The sequence below is a fragment of the Merops nubicus genome, unplaced genomic scaffold (assembly GCF_000691845.1).
Source record: "Merops nubicus isolate BGI_N331 unplaced genomic scaffold, ASM69184v1 scaffold2778, whole genome shotgun sequence".
NCBI lineage: Eukaryota > Metazoa > Chordata > Aves > Coraciiformes > Meropidae > Merops > Merops nubicus.
This window is the reverse complement of record NW_008623483.1, coordinates 16,625-32,963: the sequence shown is the minus strand read 5'-3', so window position 1 is coordinate 32,963 and position 16,339 is coordinate 16,625. Positions and strand designations below refer to the sequence as shown.

Sequence of the window (16,339 nt, the reverse complement as noted above, 5' to 3'; positions counted from 1 at the left end):
TAGCTGTAATGAAGAGTAATCAAACATTTTACTTGTCAGTTTATAAAATGTAATACTATATGTGTAAATGTACAGTCAACCATAGTAATGTACATAGTTACATACTTTTACTAGTACATTCACAATAGCACAAAATCTATTTGTATATCTGATTTCTTTGAAGCAAGAACACATTGTGCACTCAGTCACCCACTCTCTCTTAGACAACTGTCCTCTTCCAGCATGAGCCAGCAGGGCCATGTAAGTGTCTGCAACAGTTTGTTGAAGCTTTTCTAGCTTTTGTTCACAGTCTGCAGCCAGTGTCTGTATGTCTGGGACAGCTTCTTCTGATAGTCTTCCCAGCATTTTAAGGTCTTCTAATGACTTGTTAAGTTCCCTCATGCTGCCTTCGTGTGAAAAAAAGGTCTAAACAAAGAAAAACAATATAATAAATGCATGTCACTGTCATGAGGATATGCAATTATTCTCACACATTTTCTTCTATTTCCATTGTCTTCTTGGACAAGTGCACTTAAAGCATAAGCTGTCAAACAAGGAGAGAAACATTTATTTCCCCCTTGGTTCTTTTTCAGATAGAGCCAGGAAAGAAATTAGGTATTCTGGCATATTCCCCAGTTGCATTCAGAAGACTATACTGACTCTTCCTTGATTTTGAAATTCATTACGTTACTAGAATTTCAGTTACTTTGGTCCCAAGTCCTCTTCACACTGACATCAGATACATATCCAGCTGTATACAGAAAATGGAGAACTGGAGAATTCTTTTAAATACTCCCCATCCAATATTTTACTTTCTAGGGTGAAATCAAGAAATACTAAAACTCTTAACAAAAATATAAGCAGAAGGGATGCACCTGAGATGCTTATTTCTCTCTGCTCTTCCATACGTAATATTTCCTGAACATGAGCCCAGGGGAAGCAAAGACTAAAACTCCACTGAATTCTGTGAAGACCAAAATTTCATCAGGAGAGCAATTTCTTACCCTCATAAAGGGTGAACTGGTGACAACAATGCATCTCAAAGAGGAAGAAGAAAGAAAATACTAGAAACATTGAAGTGTAAACCCAATGTTTAAGGAATATGCAAGATTCACCACAAATCACCCTGGCAAGTGAAAGAGGAACGGCTTATGTCTAACTCTGTGGTTAATTTATATAGAGCACAAGCAGAGGTAAAGTGGAGCTGTTGCTCTGTGAGAAGATACTCTCACCTGAAGGCACCTAGCACCATTTGTGCAACCATAACAAGCAAAGGGAGTCACAGAACATGTAATCATTTCTTATTTTTACACTCCACACAGCTAAATTTGTTTTAATGCTTCAAGGCTGTCTTTAAAAAAAATAAACCAAAACCTTCCACATAACAAGGACCTCATTCTAAAAGTCTGCAAAGAGCCTAATATCTACAGCCAAAAAAAGGTAGAGTAATGCTTTAGGTGGCCTCTTTGTTCTGTGTTTACATAACATATGGCACAAGTACTCTGTCCCACAAACAGGTTGCAATAATGAACCTTAAAAGGAACAAAAAGTACAGACAAAACATTCACAAAAAGACCTAGGTGAACAGAAAAGGAGCGTTGCAGGTACCTCATGTTCCTTGATGAGCCCTTTGGTTTTATCCATACTTAGGAGTTTCTTCTCTTTGCATAATTGCTTGTTGATTTTTTTTAAAGTTGCATTAAATTTCTTTTTTTCCCTTTCCACTATGAGTTGGACATAGGACATAATTTCACGACGAACAGCCTGCAAAATTCAAAACACATTGTCCCTGTGAGATGGTAAGACAGCAGTACAAAGTAAATAAAAGCCTCAGAACATATTGTGACAAAAAAATAAACTCCTTTTCAGAGATGCCAGGCCTAATGAGAACAGACAGTGGATTCTCCTTCTTGTATTATCTCACCTCCCATCTTTTACGAACATCTTTACTCTTTTCTTCCACTACCAGCTTTTCGTGATCAGATGAAATATTTTTCAGTTGTTCAGCTGCTTTCAAAAATTTGTCAAGAACTTTATTGTCCAGAGCATGAAAAGTTTGCTGCAAGAAAAGTGTCATAATTAAAAATAAACAGAACTGAATGTAGCTTATTTGCCTAATAAAATTATGACAGTAGCATAAGACTGCTTGCATAAAGCATGTATACATTGCTGTGGTGGCCCTTACATGGGTGAGTATGAGGGCATGCTCCACCCCTGCATATCTGCAAAAGGTTACAGACAATGTATCAGTGTATGCTTTTTGGAGAAAAGCTGATGTTATTGTAATTTCTCTTTTACAGGCAAATTTAGTAGCAAAGAAGATAGATCAAGGTCCCTGAATTTTGCATCATTTAACAGGCTTACCAGGCTGCCCAGGGGACTGGTGGATTCGCTGTCCCTGGACATGTTTAAAAGTCATGTAGATATGGTGCTTGGGGACATGGTTTATCAGTGGACTTGATAGACTTAGGTTATGGTTGGACTTGATGATCTAGAAGGTTTTTTCAAACCTATACAATTCCATGATTTCTAGGGAATACAGAGTCATAGAATCATTTAGGATGGAAAAGACCTTTAAAATCATTAAGTCCAAGCACTAACATAGCACGCAGACCACACAGATGTCCCGGGTTGACACCTCACTAAGGATCCCCTTAAGAGATCCAGATTTTGCAATTGGATACTTCCTTTACCACTGGAAGAAAGAGGAGATTCAGTACTTTTCATCATGCTTTAAAAACTTTTCCAAGAACTCAGGTATGCAATTCTTGATGGGAATCTTAATCATTAATCAGGAAAAAAAAAAAGGCTGTAGTTCAGAACCTGGTGAATTCTGATGGGATGATGGAGTAATTTCAGTTAAAACAGAGCACTGAATAAACTGCCATACAAGTTTATATTTCTTCGTTCAAGCTGTCTGCCAAGTTAATAAACATATGCTAAATCAAAAAGCTGAGAAAAGCATTAATAACTACCAAAGTGTCTCTGTTTAGAGGGCTCAGGGCAGACCCCACAGAGCAGAATTTGTGTTCCCCCTTCCCTATCCCTTTGCTTTCCCAGGTCAAGAGATAAACAAAAGAAGGCAGGGGTAATGGAGGCTTTGCACCCATTGGAAGTTAATTAAAAATGAAATCTATTATTTAACAGGGAACAGAAAGGAAGAAGGGTAAGGATTAACGGGGTAAAAAGATTACAGGGGTAACAAGGTAGTTCTTAGGTGTGGATGAAGGCAGGGAATGAGTTTGGAGAACAGGCCCAAATCCTAAGATGGCCACTGCCACGTGCCAGAACGAACAGGTCTTCACCTCTTCTCATTCCAGCCTGCCCCTGGGGGTGAAGCTGGGCATAGTCCAGGCTAGCACATACTCCTCCCTTCAGATCTGAGAGTTCCACCCACCAGGGAAAACAGGATTCTCAAACATCACAAAAAGAAAAAAAAAAATCTTGTATTTTTCTCACTGCGGTGCCTCAGGCTTTTACAAATTAAACAGCACTAAGAAATACTCAAATTCAGCTAGCTCAGAAAACAAACTCACCTCATATTTTGAAATAAATTCTTCAGGGCTTAATTTTTGACTGATAAGTTGCACAGCCTTTGAAATGGAGGCCTCAAGTTCTTTCTGGGATTCTTCAAAATTGAGTAAAGCCTCCTTCTCTGAGAGTGTCTTCTCAGATTTGGACAAGATGTTGTTCACGTCACCCAAGACAGCCTTGGAAGAAAGAGACTCTCTTCAGAACATGCCTGAGTGCCAGTAACTACATAAAAGTATTGCTTCATAACATCACTCAAGTTTTTTGAGTTGAAGTACTGATCTTTGAAGTCTTCTACATTTTGTCCTGGTAAGAGTCTGGGAGACTGATTCCAACAGTACAAAACATAAAATACAGTAACAATAAAAAAGGAATACCTCTATTCTGTCTCTGGCTTCTTTAATTCGTGCCTGCAGCCCCATGGTGTGAGAATGCTGTTGGGACAACTCACTTGAAACATTTTTCATCAGAGATTGCAATATCTCTTCTGCTGCCACTACTTGTTCCTGGCATGAGGTTCCCCTTGCAGCCAAGCTCTGGTTGAGTGAAAAGCATTAAAACAGTATTTATGTCTGTCTGTTTAAACACACTGAATGAAAAAAGCCAGCATTGATAATGGATGGTCAATATTTAGTCAAAGAAAAGTCTTATATTTCAATTATGGTCAGTGAATTGCTCTGCAAAATCTCTGTGTAAAGAGAAAGAAATGTGCTGCCATCCACAGGGGATTCTGGTTCTTGAAGCAGTCTTTCTGTCAATGTGATACCTCCCATGTCTTTGCCTCATAGCCAATTAGAAGTATTTTTTCCAACACTTTCTCCTATCCAGACAGCTTTCCAAATGAACGTACAAACCACACATTTGGATATTAATTGTCTGATCATGAAGTCATCCAAAAGTAAGCAGATATCAAGGCTCAGATTTTCTTGTGGTATTCAGTACTAAGAGGCAGGAAGCAGTGGAGAATTTTGCATGCAAAAGTAGAGTGCCATGTTTGAATATTTATCACGAAATGTTGTTATGAGAACTGTTTTGATCCATGAATATTCAACATGTTCTCCTGTTTGAAGCTGTCAATTTGCATTCTTCCAATGATAATCAGTGCTTTATTCTGGATCTCAACCTATTGTACCACAGGTAATAAGCAACCTGATCTCTTCTGCTCACAGACATGGAGACATGACATTAGTCATGTTTTTAGAAGCTGTATTTCAGCTTCTAAAGAAGGGTGTCTTTTGTTACTTCATTGTTTTTAACAAACTAGTGTCACACTGAAAAAGTAAGGCTTGCTTTATAAACATGTGCCCACAATTACAAAAAGACAAATAGATTATTTTAATAGGCTCACACTCCTGACAACTAAACACAGTGCAAGAAGGCAAATGCCTATAGGCTGAGATGCTCTAAGTACCCAGTATGCTGCTGAAAATTTTGACAGGTAAGCCTTGAATACAGCTAAGGTGTCCCAAACCTTCTCCCTGCACTGGAGGGTAGATGACAGAAAGCACTGTATGGCCAAGGGGAATTCTCAGTTTGGTACTGTGCAAAGTTTTGGCCTGCTGCAAACACTGTTCAGGACAGGGGGTAATTCATATAATTCAGGATCAAGCTGCTGATCAGTGGCACCAACAACACTTCATTGGCACCTGCTTGTCACCTGGACACACTGACGTTAGAAAAGCAATTTATAGCTCATCTGGGAGCCATCCTGAGAAATAACAACAAAACACTAGCATTGCCTTGACATTTTGCCAGCATTACAGCAAAAAATCCATGTTCATTTCTGCTTCACTGATGATGCCTCATTTTACCCAGCCACAAATCCACGCTGCAAGATGAGAATCTGATGAGCAAGTATTTTAAACAGTCTATTTCCAATTTCACCTGCAAATGCTCCTCCATCTCAGGTTCCACAGCACCATCATGACCGATCTCACTAAGCAGGCATCCAGTCTCTGCTGCCCAGCTCTCCACCCCTCCAAGGACCTCTTCAATTTTCTCCAGGCTCCCTGGAAGCTCCCTCGCCTTTTCAGCAGCATCTGTGCTCTCTTCACCAAGCTATAAAAAAAGAGCAGGGTAAGACATTCACTCTTGTCATCTGTTCATGGGTCTCTTCCCTACCTTCCTGCAACATACAGTCACTGCTTAGGTTACTTCCCAGCTTTTGCCCCTAGTAGGGATTGAAGGAGAAATAAGTGCCAAACATATTGGTAAATAATCACAGAATCATAGACTAGTTTGGGTTGGAAGGTACCTTGAAAGATTACCCAGTCCAACCCGCCTGCACAGAGCAGGGACATCTTCAACTAGAGCAGGTTGCTCAGAGACCTGCCCAATCTGACCTGTGATATTTCGAAGGATGGAGCTTCTACCACCTCTCTGGGCAACCTGGGCCAGTGTCTCTCCACCCTCAGTGTAAAAATTTTCTTCCATATATCTAGCTAAAATTTCCTCTTCTTTAGTTTAAAACCATCCCCCCTGTCCCGTCACAAACAATGCTGCTAAAACTTTTGTCCCCATCTTCTTACAGGCCCCTTTTAAGTGCTGAAAGGCCACAAGATCTCCCCAGAGACTTGACTTCTCCAGGCTCAAGAACCCAAACTCCCTCAGCCTGGCTTCACAGCAGAGGTGTTCCAGCCCTTGGATTGTTTTTCTGGCTTCCTCTGGACTTGCTCCAACAGGTCCAAGTCTTCCCGGTGCTGAGGACACCAGAGCTGGATGCAGCACTGCAGGTGGGGTCTCACCAGCAGAGAGCAGAGGGGCAAAATCATCTCTCTCAACCTGCTGGTCACATTTCTTTTCATGCAGCCCAGGATACAGTGATTTGCCTTCTGGGCTGCAAGCTCACGTTGCCAGCTCATGTCCAAATTTTCATCCACCAGCACCTCCAAATCCTCCCCAGGGCTGCTCTCAATCCCTTCATCCCCTAGCCTGCACTGACACCAGGGATTGCCCTGACACAGGTGCAGGACCTTGCACTTGGCCTTGTTGAACCTCATGAGGTTCATACAGGCCCATTGCTCAAGCTTCTCCAGATCCCTCTGGATGTCATCCCATCCCTCGGGCATGTCAGCTGCACCACCCAGCTTGGTGTCATCTGCAAACCTCCTGAGGGTGCCCTCGATCCCACTGCCTATGTCATGGATGAGGGCATGAAACAGCACTGAGAGAAACAGTGTGAGGCTTAGTTCTCTGAGTTCTGGGAGCAGGGGGACAGCACGGCCTGTGCCCCTATGGCCACTCCTTCCTCTATAGGCAAGCAGCCACAGCCACGCTGTTACAGAGACTAACTCCTGGGCTGCAGCACCCCCCAGGCCACGCCGGGGAATCGTCCAAGAGAAAAGAGCTGGCACTGGTCAAATCCAGACCAGGGAGTGTGCTAACACTTTAATGGTACTGGGAGTCACAGGGCAAAGCTCTGCTATGAGGACAGGCTGAGAGCACTGGGATTGCTCAGCCTGGAGAAGAGAAGACTCCAGGGGGGAATCTTAGAATTGCCTTCCAGTACCTGAAGGGAACCTACAGGAAGGCTGGAAAGGGACTTTCCACAAGAGTGTGCAATGACAGGACAAGGGGAAATGGTTTTAAACTGAGGGAGAGTAGGTTTAGACTAGATCTTAGGAAGAAGTTCTTCAGTAGGAGGGTGGTGAGACACTGGAATAGGTTGCCCAGAGAGGTTGTGGATGCCCCTCCCTGGAGATGTTCAGGGTCAGGTTGGATGAGGCCTTGAGCAATCTGGTCTAGTTGAAAGGTGTCCCTGCCCAAGGCAGGGAGGTTGAATTAGGTGATCTCTAGGATCCCTTCCAACCTAAGCCATTCTACGATGCTATGATTCAATCTTGCCTTTCTATATACAAAAAAAAGATATCTATTATAGCCATAATGTCCAATGCAACGCTGAAAAAATAACTCTTGAAGTCCTTAAGCCCTTGTAAATGTGCAAGAGGCCCTTTATCTCTGCTGTCTGAATGTGTTTCCTAAAAGCATCTCTTACTAAGGGTTCTTCTAGGAAATTCTGGACTTCCCAAACACTTGGGAACACATTTCCTTTGACCTTCTTGCATTCTCACTAAGCTCATCTCTGACAAAAATGTCATTTTTTACCACAGTTTATTGTCATATCAATACCTTTCATAAATGTCAACAAAAGGTTCAACTTAGAAAATTAGGAGCTCTAATATTCCAAGGCAGAATGAAAATGTCATTTTTGTGAAAGCATTCTAGGAAACGTAACATATATAATATTAAGCAGGTTGTATAGGAATTTACAGCAGACTAAAAACCTGTCAGATGAGCTGGTGTAAAGTTGCACAACCCTAGAAAGATCTATGCAGCAATAATTATTTTCTAATACCTAAGGCAGAGATTATAGAATTTATCAAAGGATCACAAGCTCTTACCAAATTGATCAATTCTATCTCTAAAACTGAATAAAGGCTTTCCTCTGCAACAAGATTTGCTTTTATAAATGGTTTTAAAATTTCCATTTTAAAAGTTGAACATTTTCCATCAAGTCATAAAGAACATTTAACTGAGTGACAAAGGCTTAAGAATGGGGTACTTCTGTGTATTCTCTGTTCCTCTTTTAGAACTGGCAATTTTGATTTGACTGAAAGACTTTATCTCCAATTAGCAAGCTGGTAAGTCTAGAAAATATGACTTTGAAGGCTGCATGGCAAGAATCATATAAAACTAGTACACTTACAAAGCGTGTCCTCTTGATGAACTTAGCCCATCTCCTGTTGAGTTTCTTCAGCTCTTTGGCAATATTTGATCCAACTTGCTCTTTGCTGACTTCAATTAGATAGTTTCCAGCTTCATTTAAGGAGCCGTGAACAGAATTCCACTTTGCCAGGATCTCAGCAGGGATCTAGACAGAGGCATTGAAATCATTTAAAGCAGAACCCTGTTGAAAGTTTATTTCCAAAATGAGGAATAGAAAAGCAACAACCACCACCACTGTCATGTATAACACTTTTCTTCCAGGGGGCTTCCAAGTATCTCTCTCATTACAAAGAGAAATCCAACCACACACCTCTTTTTGATGCTCATTTCGTTTTTCTTCCAGCCATGTCTTTAGTAAATGGATGTTTTCTGCATAATTTCTCCAGGAAGACAGGACTTTCTGTAGGGTACTATTTACATTGGAAATATAGTCTCTGCACATAGAAATCTTCAACTCCACTGTCTTAAAAAGTTTGCTAATTTCTTGAGGATCTTCAGCTAGGACATCAAACAGGGAATATCATTACACATTTGGCAACAGAGAGGTTAATTACACAGAAGCAGTAATTTTCCAGAAAACATAAGTGTAAGGTAAATAAAACTGTCAGTAGTGCACCAGTTCAAAATAAAGGTCTTCATATCAGTTTATGTGCACAAACTTACCTAAGCCACGATTGCTTATGGTTTTGTTTTTCAAAACTTCACAGATGTGAACAGCAGTTTCTAGTTGCATTTCAAGTCTCTTTTCTTCAATGAAATTCTGCCCAAAGTGAAAAGTAATTGGCACAGGTAACACTAACATACATGAAACTAAATAGCAAATACAGTTTGGGATACATTTTCTTTTCAATATAAACTTATAACCTGCACGTTAAACAAATTCAGCAAAGCCCATTTAGAAATTCATCTGCACCCTTCAGTCTGGAACAGACCTGTTGGTTTTTCTACTATATGCAGAGCATAACCTCAATGAGAATATTAACTCCTTAATGCCATTGCCTGAGTCACAGCCCTGCATGAGTTAGGGCTCTTAATTCCAAAGAGTTAAGACCCTAGAGCAATATTGAGAAATGGCACCTAGAACCAGTCAGGCAGAATTTAGTCATGCAAGTCAAAAAAGTTATGAAAGTGAAAGGTGGGTTTCCAGGCATGCACAGAAATATCGACATGCCTAATTCCTGCCACAGATCAAGGTCCCAGCTGGGGATAGAAAGGGTGAGAGAGGAAGAAAGGGGAGCAGAGCAGTGCTTTGTGCTTTGAACATTCACACAGGGAGTGGGAGAGTTGATCCTCAGCCCCCCTCTGTCTGAGCTGCATCTTGCCCCAGAGCTCCCCACTCCTACAAATGTCCTGCAAACACCCTATCTAGCAGACTACAAAACAACCTCTCCCGTGGCCGTGACAAATCTGGGCCACCACACCACCACTCAGCCAGGACTGCATATCATGGGACAAGAAGGAGAGCAAGAAACAAGCCTGGAACTAGGGAAAGCTCTATATTCTATCAGCTTGAGAAAGACCGTGAACCACAGTTGTAGACATAACATGACAGTAAAGTGTTTATGAAACCATCCGGATCAATAAACTCAGGCAGAGGCAACTCTAGCCAGCCCTATGGGTAACAGCTGTTTCTGAAGATAGCAACCACTGAACTAGTCCAGAGGGTTTGAGTTAGGGAAAGGCTGCTACTGCTGGCCCTATAAAAAGTCTAGAAAGAAAGAAATCTTTCTAATAAAGAATAAAAAATGGCAGAGAGGAAGATTACAGTCAAAGCTCATTTTATTTCTTCAAACTGAAGAAAGAACTCTAATTCAGAAGAAAACAGAAAGGCATGGAGGAAGCTTCTGTAGAAGTCCACCTGGCCTTCTTCGCCTAAATCTCGGATCTCACAAGTCTGCTATGCTTCTACCAGCTACTGTAGTATCTTCAGATGAGGACAGACACAAGACTGAATGACAGAGAGGTGGTGAAGAAGAATTACTGTCAGTGTGTGATACATATATTTTGAACTTACATTCCAATTTCCCAGCAGTGATTCCACAGACTCTTTTGTCCCATATTTCATGTCCCAGATGTTTAACTTTAACATAACCTGTTTGGCAATTGCTGAACACAGTCCATAGTGGTATTCAAGAAAGGTGCTGGAATTCGTGACATTAATATTGCTGAATCTGCAAACAGTGAAATGTTCCAAAATCACTGGATAGAGAAGGTATTAATATATAACACTTTTTAGTCTAAAAACTAAGAATTACATATATGTTAACATTATTTTGTTACGACAGGAGTAAAATTTTAAGGTAACAACAGTTCATTATTTTGAGTAGCAACAATTTTGAGTTAATATTGACTGCTCAATTTATGAAAAACCTTAAATTCCCAGAATAGGGGCATCTGTCATCTATATGTCAGAGTCTCATGTTAGACACAAATCACTGGTCATTTTTTAAAAAATTCTCCAACAGAAATATGGAGGTTACACAACCCCCACCTCTCAGCAATTTTAGAAGGTAAAAATTAAAAATTAGACAATTCACATCCCCAGAGAAAATTTTACATTCAAAATATTCATGTTTCCTACTCCTAGGGGTTGTTTCCTATCCACATCAGAAAAAAGCACCTGAAAAGTTCCTGTTAATGAGCTCCACTTTCTACACATAATTAGACATTCTTTGGGCCAGTGAGTGAACCTGCATGCTCTGCATGACAGTCAATCTGTGCTTAGGTGGAAAACACTCTTCTTCTGCAAGGCAGGGATAAATTTTGTGCTTTGTTCAGAGTAGCAGAGCAAGTGAATAGCAGAGCTAGAACACAATGTAGCCAAAATAGAGGGGATTTGAGAATCACAACCTTCTTTTCATTTCCTCTAACTTTTCAGGCAAGACTAGTGGCATATTCTTCTCATCTTCATTCTTAAATGATTGAAAGGTGTCCAAGTGTGAATCAAAACAATCCATCAAGTCCTAGGGAAAAAAAGACATAGCAAGCCATTATTTTTCATCTAGAGTATTTCATCGGGGCATCTGCAAGTCACCTGCCATGAGGGTGAGAGCTATTAAGAGCTAGTCAGCACAAGATAGTCTTCTAGTGTCTTTACCTATTAGAGTGCAATGAAAGTATTTATCTCATCACCTTCTAAAGTGCCTATTTAATGCAGTACTACCTGATTTCTCTTATCACTGTGCATCTCATTTAATAGGAACATGAATCTACACTACCTGAGCTATTAGTTTTTTCTGCACTTTCACTATCATCTTTAGGACAAAAAAGAGCCATTGCAACCATTTTAGGATATTAAGTCTTTCTCTGCTATGTGTTAGCAAAGACTGACAGCAAAACCTGTTGAATAAACCTATTATGCCACACTTGCCTAATACTTCATTTGACTGCTCAATAAATTTCCATCTAACACTACTCTTGATAGCTTATTACCTTAACCCTCTGATGGCCTGTATCACACGACTGGGGAATATTTTATGGACATCTCAGCACCAAATTCCTCATGTAAACTAAAACATAAAATGCATCGCACAGAATATAAGCATATTCATAAGTGGCATATAAAGAAATATGCTAAAAGTTCATTTCTGTGTCATAAAACCTGTCCCAAAGCATGTTAATGGAAATGGCTAAATCCTGGGGAAGCCTTCAGTTATGAGCATTGGTGGGTAATGTCCTAGATCTTAAGAGAAAGTAAAAATTCCATTATAATGTACTACTTTGGCAACAAGATCCCTACATGAGACAGTAAAAGGACTGACCAGAGGAAGGAGAAGGGAAAAATTCTCAGCAGAATATCCTCCCATCACGAAAAGGAGATTTGATAGAAATTAAGTATCCTGGGTTGCAGCTTCTTAAGGGACTTAATTATTTTATCTACGTGTTCAGTGGGAGAAAATAAACCCCTAAATGAACAACATCTCTGTTCTTGTCTCATTCTTAGAAATGCTTTAACTACTTAGGCTGAAGAACAAAAATTATAGGATCAAAAGGCTAAAGTCTGGCAAAGCTGTTATCAGTTAAAAAGCCATCTCTTGTATCAGGAACTGGCTAGCAACAGTACAAAAAAAGTGGTGTTATCAAGCCACTTGTAGAACCTCTATTTCCCACTCTTTCAAATTCTCTTTAAGGACATGTCACAAAAGCATCCAACTTCTCCCTTGCTCATAAAAATACAAGTACAGCATTATCTAACTCTTTTCAAAGTCTTCAAACTCAAAAGGATGTTTAAACTACTATCAGTGTAAAGATTTCAAGATCAGAATAAATAACTTCCATGGTGCCCAGGTATCAAAATACCTCCCATTGCTTTAAAAGGAATTACAGGGTGATTTCAGCAAATACTTAACTTTAAACACAAACTTTGTGAACTCACTGGAATGTAACCCTGAGCTCAATTGCTTTTCTGAATATGTATACATTAAGATTTTAAGATTTAAAGATAAGGGTGTAATTACTCTGTTATTACTTAACAAACAACAAGTTGCAGGAGCCACATAAAAAGAATATAATAATTTACTCATTCAGATAGGACTCAAATTTAATCTCACCCCAGTGAAGTCAGAAACCTTCCATACAGTCTCATGCAGTTATTTAATTAAACTCATCATTGTTCAAAGGTATGTTCAGAAGAGCTTTTCATCTTCAGAAGATAAACATACCCACACCACTTCCTAAAATGTCAAATACCAATTCCATAACAAGTGCTTTGCTAGGTCAGACTGAAGCAGAATGTTCCTTTGTGATCAGCATACCTTAAATGTTACAATTATTCCTCTGAAGACAGACATTGCTTCAAATGGGTCCTGCACATCAGGCAAATCTTCTGCCTGCAGACGTTCCACCTCCTGAAGCCAAGCCTCAATGATGTCCAGAGGGGAGGGCAGCATCTGGTCCAGCTTTGCTTTCCAGTCATTAATCTTAAAAAGGAAATGTGTGATTAAATTTCTCACTGTTATTTTCTTCCCCATCTCCAAGGTACTGATAAAGGCTCCATAAGATGATGTTCTACATACCCCAGAAAAAAAAATACAACAAACCAACACCTGTCACCATTCAGAAAAGGAGCTTCCAGTGAAGTCAGCTGCAATTCAGCTACATTTACCTGAGACCCAGGTTTGTCTCCCAGCCTGTAATCTCTGTAACACTACAGAGAATTTGGCAGTTACAAGCTGGTGACCAGTTTAAGGCCCAGCAACAGGGAAATTTATAGTAAGCCAGCTGCAAAATAGAGGGGAAACAGGAATGCTCTGGACAGCTCTCCATCATGGGGCTGAGAGGGAAACTCTTCCAGAAAGAGCAGTTACCAGCAAGGCCCAGTACGTCCCCACTTGTAGCAGAGGGAGAGGACACAGCCAACCTCATCACAAAGCACTGGCCAATGAGATCTCACTACAGCAACTTCATGCCACCGGAAATAATATATTAACACACTTCTTCCAGCTGCATCATTATCTGAGCCACAATTATGTACCAAAAGAATGTTTTAAACACAAATGGGATAAAAACTTCCATCAGAGGAGTGCTCAAAGATAACCAGATGCAGGCTATTTTTTGCAGCCATCTCAGAGTCCTGAGGCTCAGGAGGGAGTAGGGTAATGCACAGTCACCTTCTGCCTCCTCTTGGACACTCTACACCACTCGCTTTGTCTGGACTTCAGGTTCAGGGTCAATGTCTCTTTCACCTCCCCACTTTTCCCAGTGCAAGTTCCCAGGGTAAACTCAGGCTTCTTCAACAAACACACTCACACTGGTAATGAGGTGAGCTACAAATGTCTCTGACCTGAGAGATCAGTTTGTCCCACTCTTCTCTCATCTGCTGATGGCCTTTGCTCAGCTCGGCGTCTCTTATTTTTGATGACAACACAGGCAGAAAGGGTTTCTTTTCTTGGTTAAATGCTTCCATAAATGACATCATTTCCTAGGGATAAAAAGGAAGAGTAATTCATAGAAGGAGATTTTAGATGGAAGCTCATAGAGCCAAGTACTGCCTTTGAACACACTGGTATGACTTCCATTAACTTCAAAGGGTGTGATGCATGGAAAAGCAAGGTAGCAGGGAAGAGGCATGCTTGACTCCAGGCTATATTTGGGTTGGAAATTACAGGTGCTATTCCCACCAAACTCTGTATTTCATATAATGTCAGTCCTGTCAGACATAGTTCTCCCCTCCCACCAAGACAACATGACAACTCCTCCGCTCACAGTCCCCCATGGGCCATTTTATGACAAACTCTGGCTAAATATGAAACAAAGGAAATTTTATTTCAGCACTGTCTATAGCCAAGATTTTGACTACACCTCTACAACATTAGACAGGTAAAACCTACGGTTTTTATCACAGAAATGGCAAAGGTAATGCTGTAAAGGGCCTGTGTGCTTGAAACTTGTCCAGGTCTTTAACTATGGAAATTAATTAAAAGACACTACTTCATTCTCTCCAAAAAAAAAAAAACCAACCATGCTCTCCTCAGAAACCAAGCAGCATGTACTTTTTTCCTAACAAAAATAATTTTATCCTGCCCTTCTCTCAATTATATGAGGGCATTTACCAAATTCACTGTCAGATTTCCAACTCTTGTTAAAAGTTTATTTAACGCTTCAATTTAGGAAATGAAGATGAAAACTATTTAAAATATTCCCAGAAACAGCTTATTTTTGCAGAAACTGTTAAATATGAAATGCAACTTACTTTGTATTTCTGGTAATACGTTTCATTCTCTGTGTCAATCAGCAACTTTGCTAACTTCTTCTCCTGTGCAGCCAACCAGCTCAGGGCCTCCCTTACTTTTTCCTGGTAATTAGAGCAGAAAATTTCATTTTTCCATTTTGCAAGCCTTGTTTTAATTTACATTGTGCCATAAAACAACACACATGGAGCACATGACAAATCCCGTTCAAAGCTATTGAAAAACCAATAGTAATTCCTGGGGACTCTAATGAATTTTGGGTCAGGCATTATGACAGAACCAGGCTGAAGTTTTAAACCTGGCACCTGGATATAAGAAGGCAGCTTAAAAGAGGAGTCTGACTGCAGTCCTAGTGGAAAGAGATTATCAGGATGGAGATATGTGAATAACCAACTAATACACAAACTTTCAGAAGGAGAATACAGAGGACAGAAAACTTGGTTTTCTAACCAGTGCGATCTGTGAGAGAAATTCTGTCCACTTTACATGGTAGCTGTTGAATTTAAAGATGGTTGTTCTCCACATTTAGCAAATCTGTCTGCCTCTACCCCAGTATTTACCTACAGACTTCATAGCACACATGAAGACAACCAGGCTTGAAGATGTCCTCTATAATAGTTAAGTGAAAAAATCAAGGCAACCTGCACAGCAATTCCACCTGTACCATCAAAAATCTATCACACTGAGTCTTGACAACCATACTGGACCATCAGAAAGTTCAGGTCAGTTCAGGCCTGTCAAAGGCTGAATCAGAGGATCTGCCATCTAGCTGTTACTGTGTGAGGTTATAAACAGGGCAAAGGAAGTACTGATGTTCTTGGCATCCATGATGCACATTCACTGCAGAACACCTCAGTGATAAGCTGCATGACGTACCTGCATGTCTTCTTCAGACTCACACAAATTCCTAGAGTATTGCAAAAACTGAGCCACATAAGTCATGATTGATTTTTCATCCGGATTCATGATGTCAACATCTACAAAAGCCAATACACCATTTACATAATTATGCAGCCTTCTAGGCCTGATCACATAATTACACGCTATACTGCACTTATTAAAACACATTACCATAAACATGCTTATTTTGCAGCAATACACTTAACATAGCATTAACAGAAATTAATATGTAATGAACATTTTTTTCCTTGGGAATATTTTAATGTAACATGATTATCTAATGAAAAAGTTGCTCCCAAGAACGGGGAAGTTTCATATTCTTTTTTCTGCATATTGTTCCTGCATTTGCTAATTCAAATATCCTGCAAATCCTAAGTACAGTCAGTGTTATAAAATAAAGAACCTCAAGTTTAAGCATTACAGTAAAGATCAATGTTCCATTTCAAACTTAAGCACAGTCTTAGTTTTTCCTGTATCACAAATCAACACATACAGGATTATCTGATAAGAAAGAT

The 16,339-nt window shown here is 40.1% G+C and overlaps 1 protein-coding gene across 1 annotated transcript in view; it reads right to left on the bottom strand.

Moving 5' to 3' along the window:
* Positions 1–1,704: 1,704 nt before the first annotated feature.
* The window catches only part of LOC103777509 (nesprin-2-like), a gene marked incomplete at its 3' end in the record, with an annotated part of 29,847 nt that continues 15,212 nt past the window's right edge, over positions 1,705–16,339 (bottom strand). Inside the window, exons 8-21 of the mRNA XM_008945062.1 lie at positions 15,801–15,901; positions 14,927–15,028; positions 14,018–14,155; positions 12,990–13,154; positions 11,107–11,198; positions 10,250–10,406; positions 8,899–8,995; positions 8,546–8,733; positions 8,216–8,380; positions 5,395–5,568; positions 3,888–4,046; positions 3,516–3,689; positions 1,904–2,038; positions 1,705–1,743 (exon numbers count right to left, since the gene is read on the bottom strand). Of these exons, the coding sequence (XP_008943310.1) occupies positions 1,705–1,743; positions 1,904–2,038; positions 3,516–3,689; positions 3,888–4,046; positions 5,395–5,568; positions 8,216–8,380; positions 8,546–8,733; positions 8,899–8,995; positions 10,250–10,406; positions 11,107–11,198; positions 12,990–13,154; positions 14,018–14,155; positions 14,927–15,028; positions 15,801–15,901 (1,886 nt within the window). The remainder of the gene's footprint in view (positions 1,744–1,903; positions 2,039–3,515; positions 3,690–3,887; positions 4,047–5,394; positions 5,569–8,215; positions 8,381–8,545; positions 8,734–8,898; positions 8,996–10,249; positions 10,407–11,106; positions 11,199–12,989; positions 13,155–14,017; positions 14,156–14,926; positions 15,029–15,800; positions 15,902–16,339) is intronic.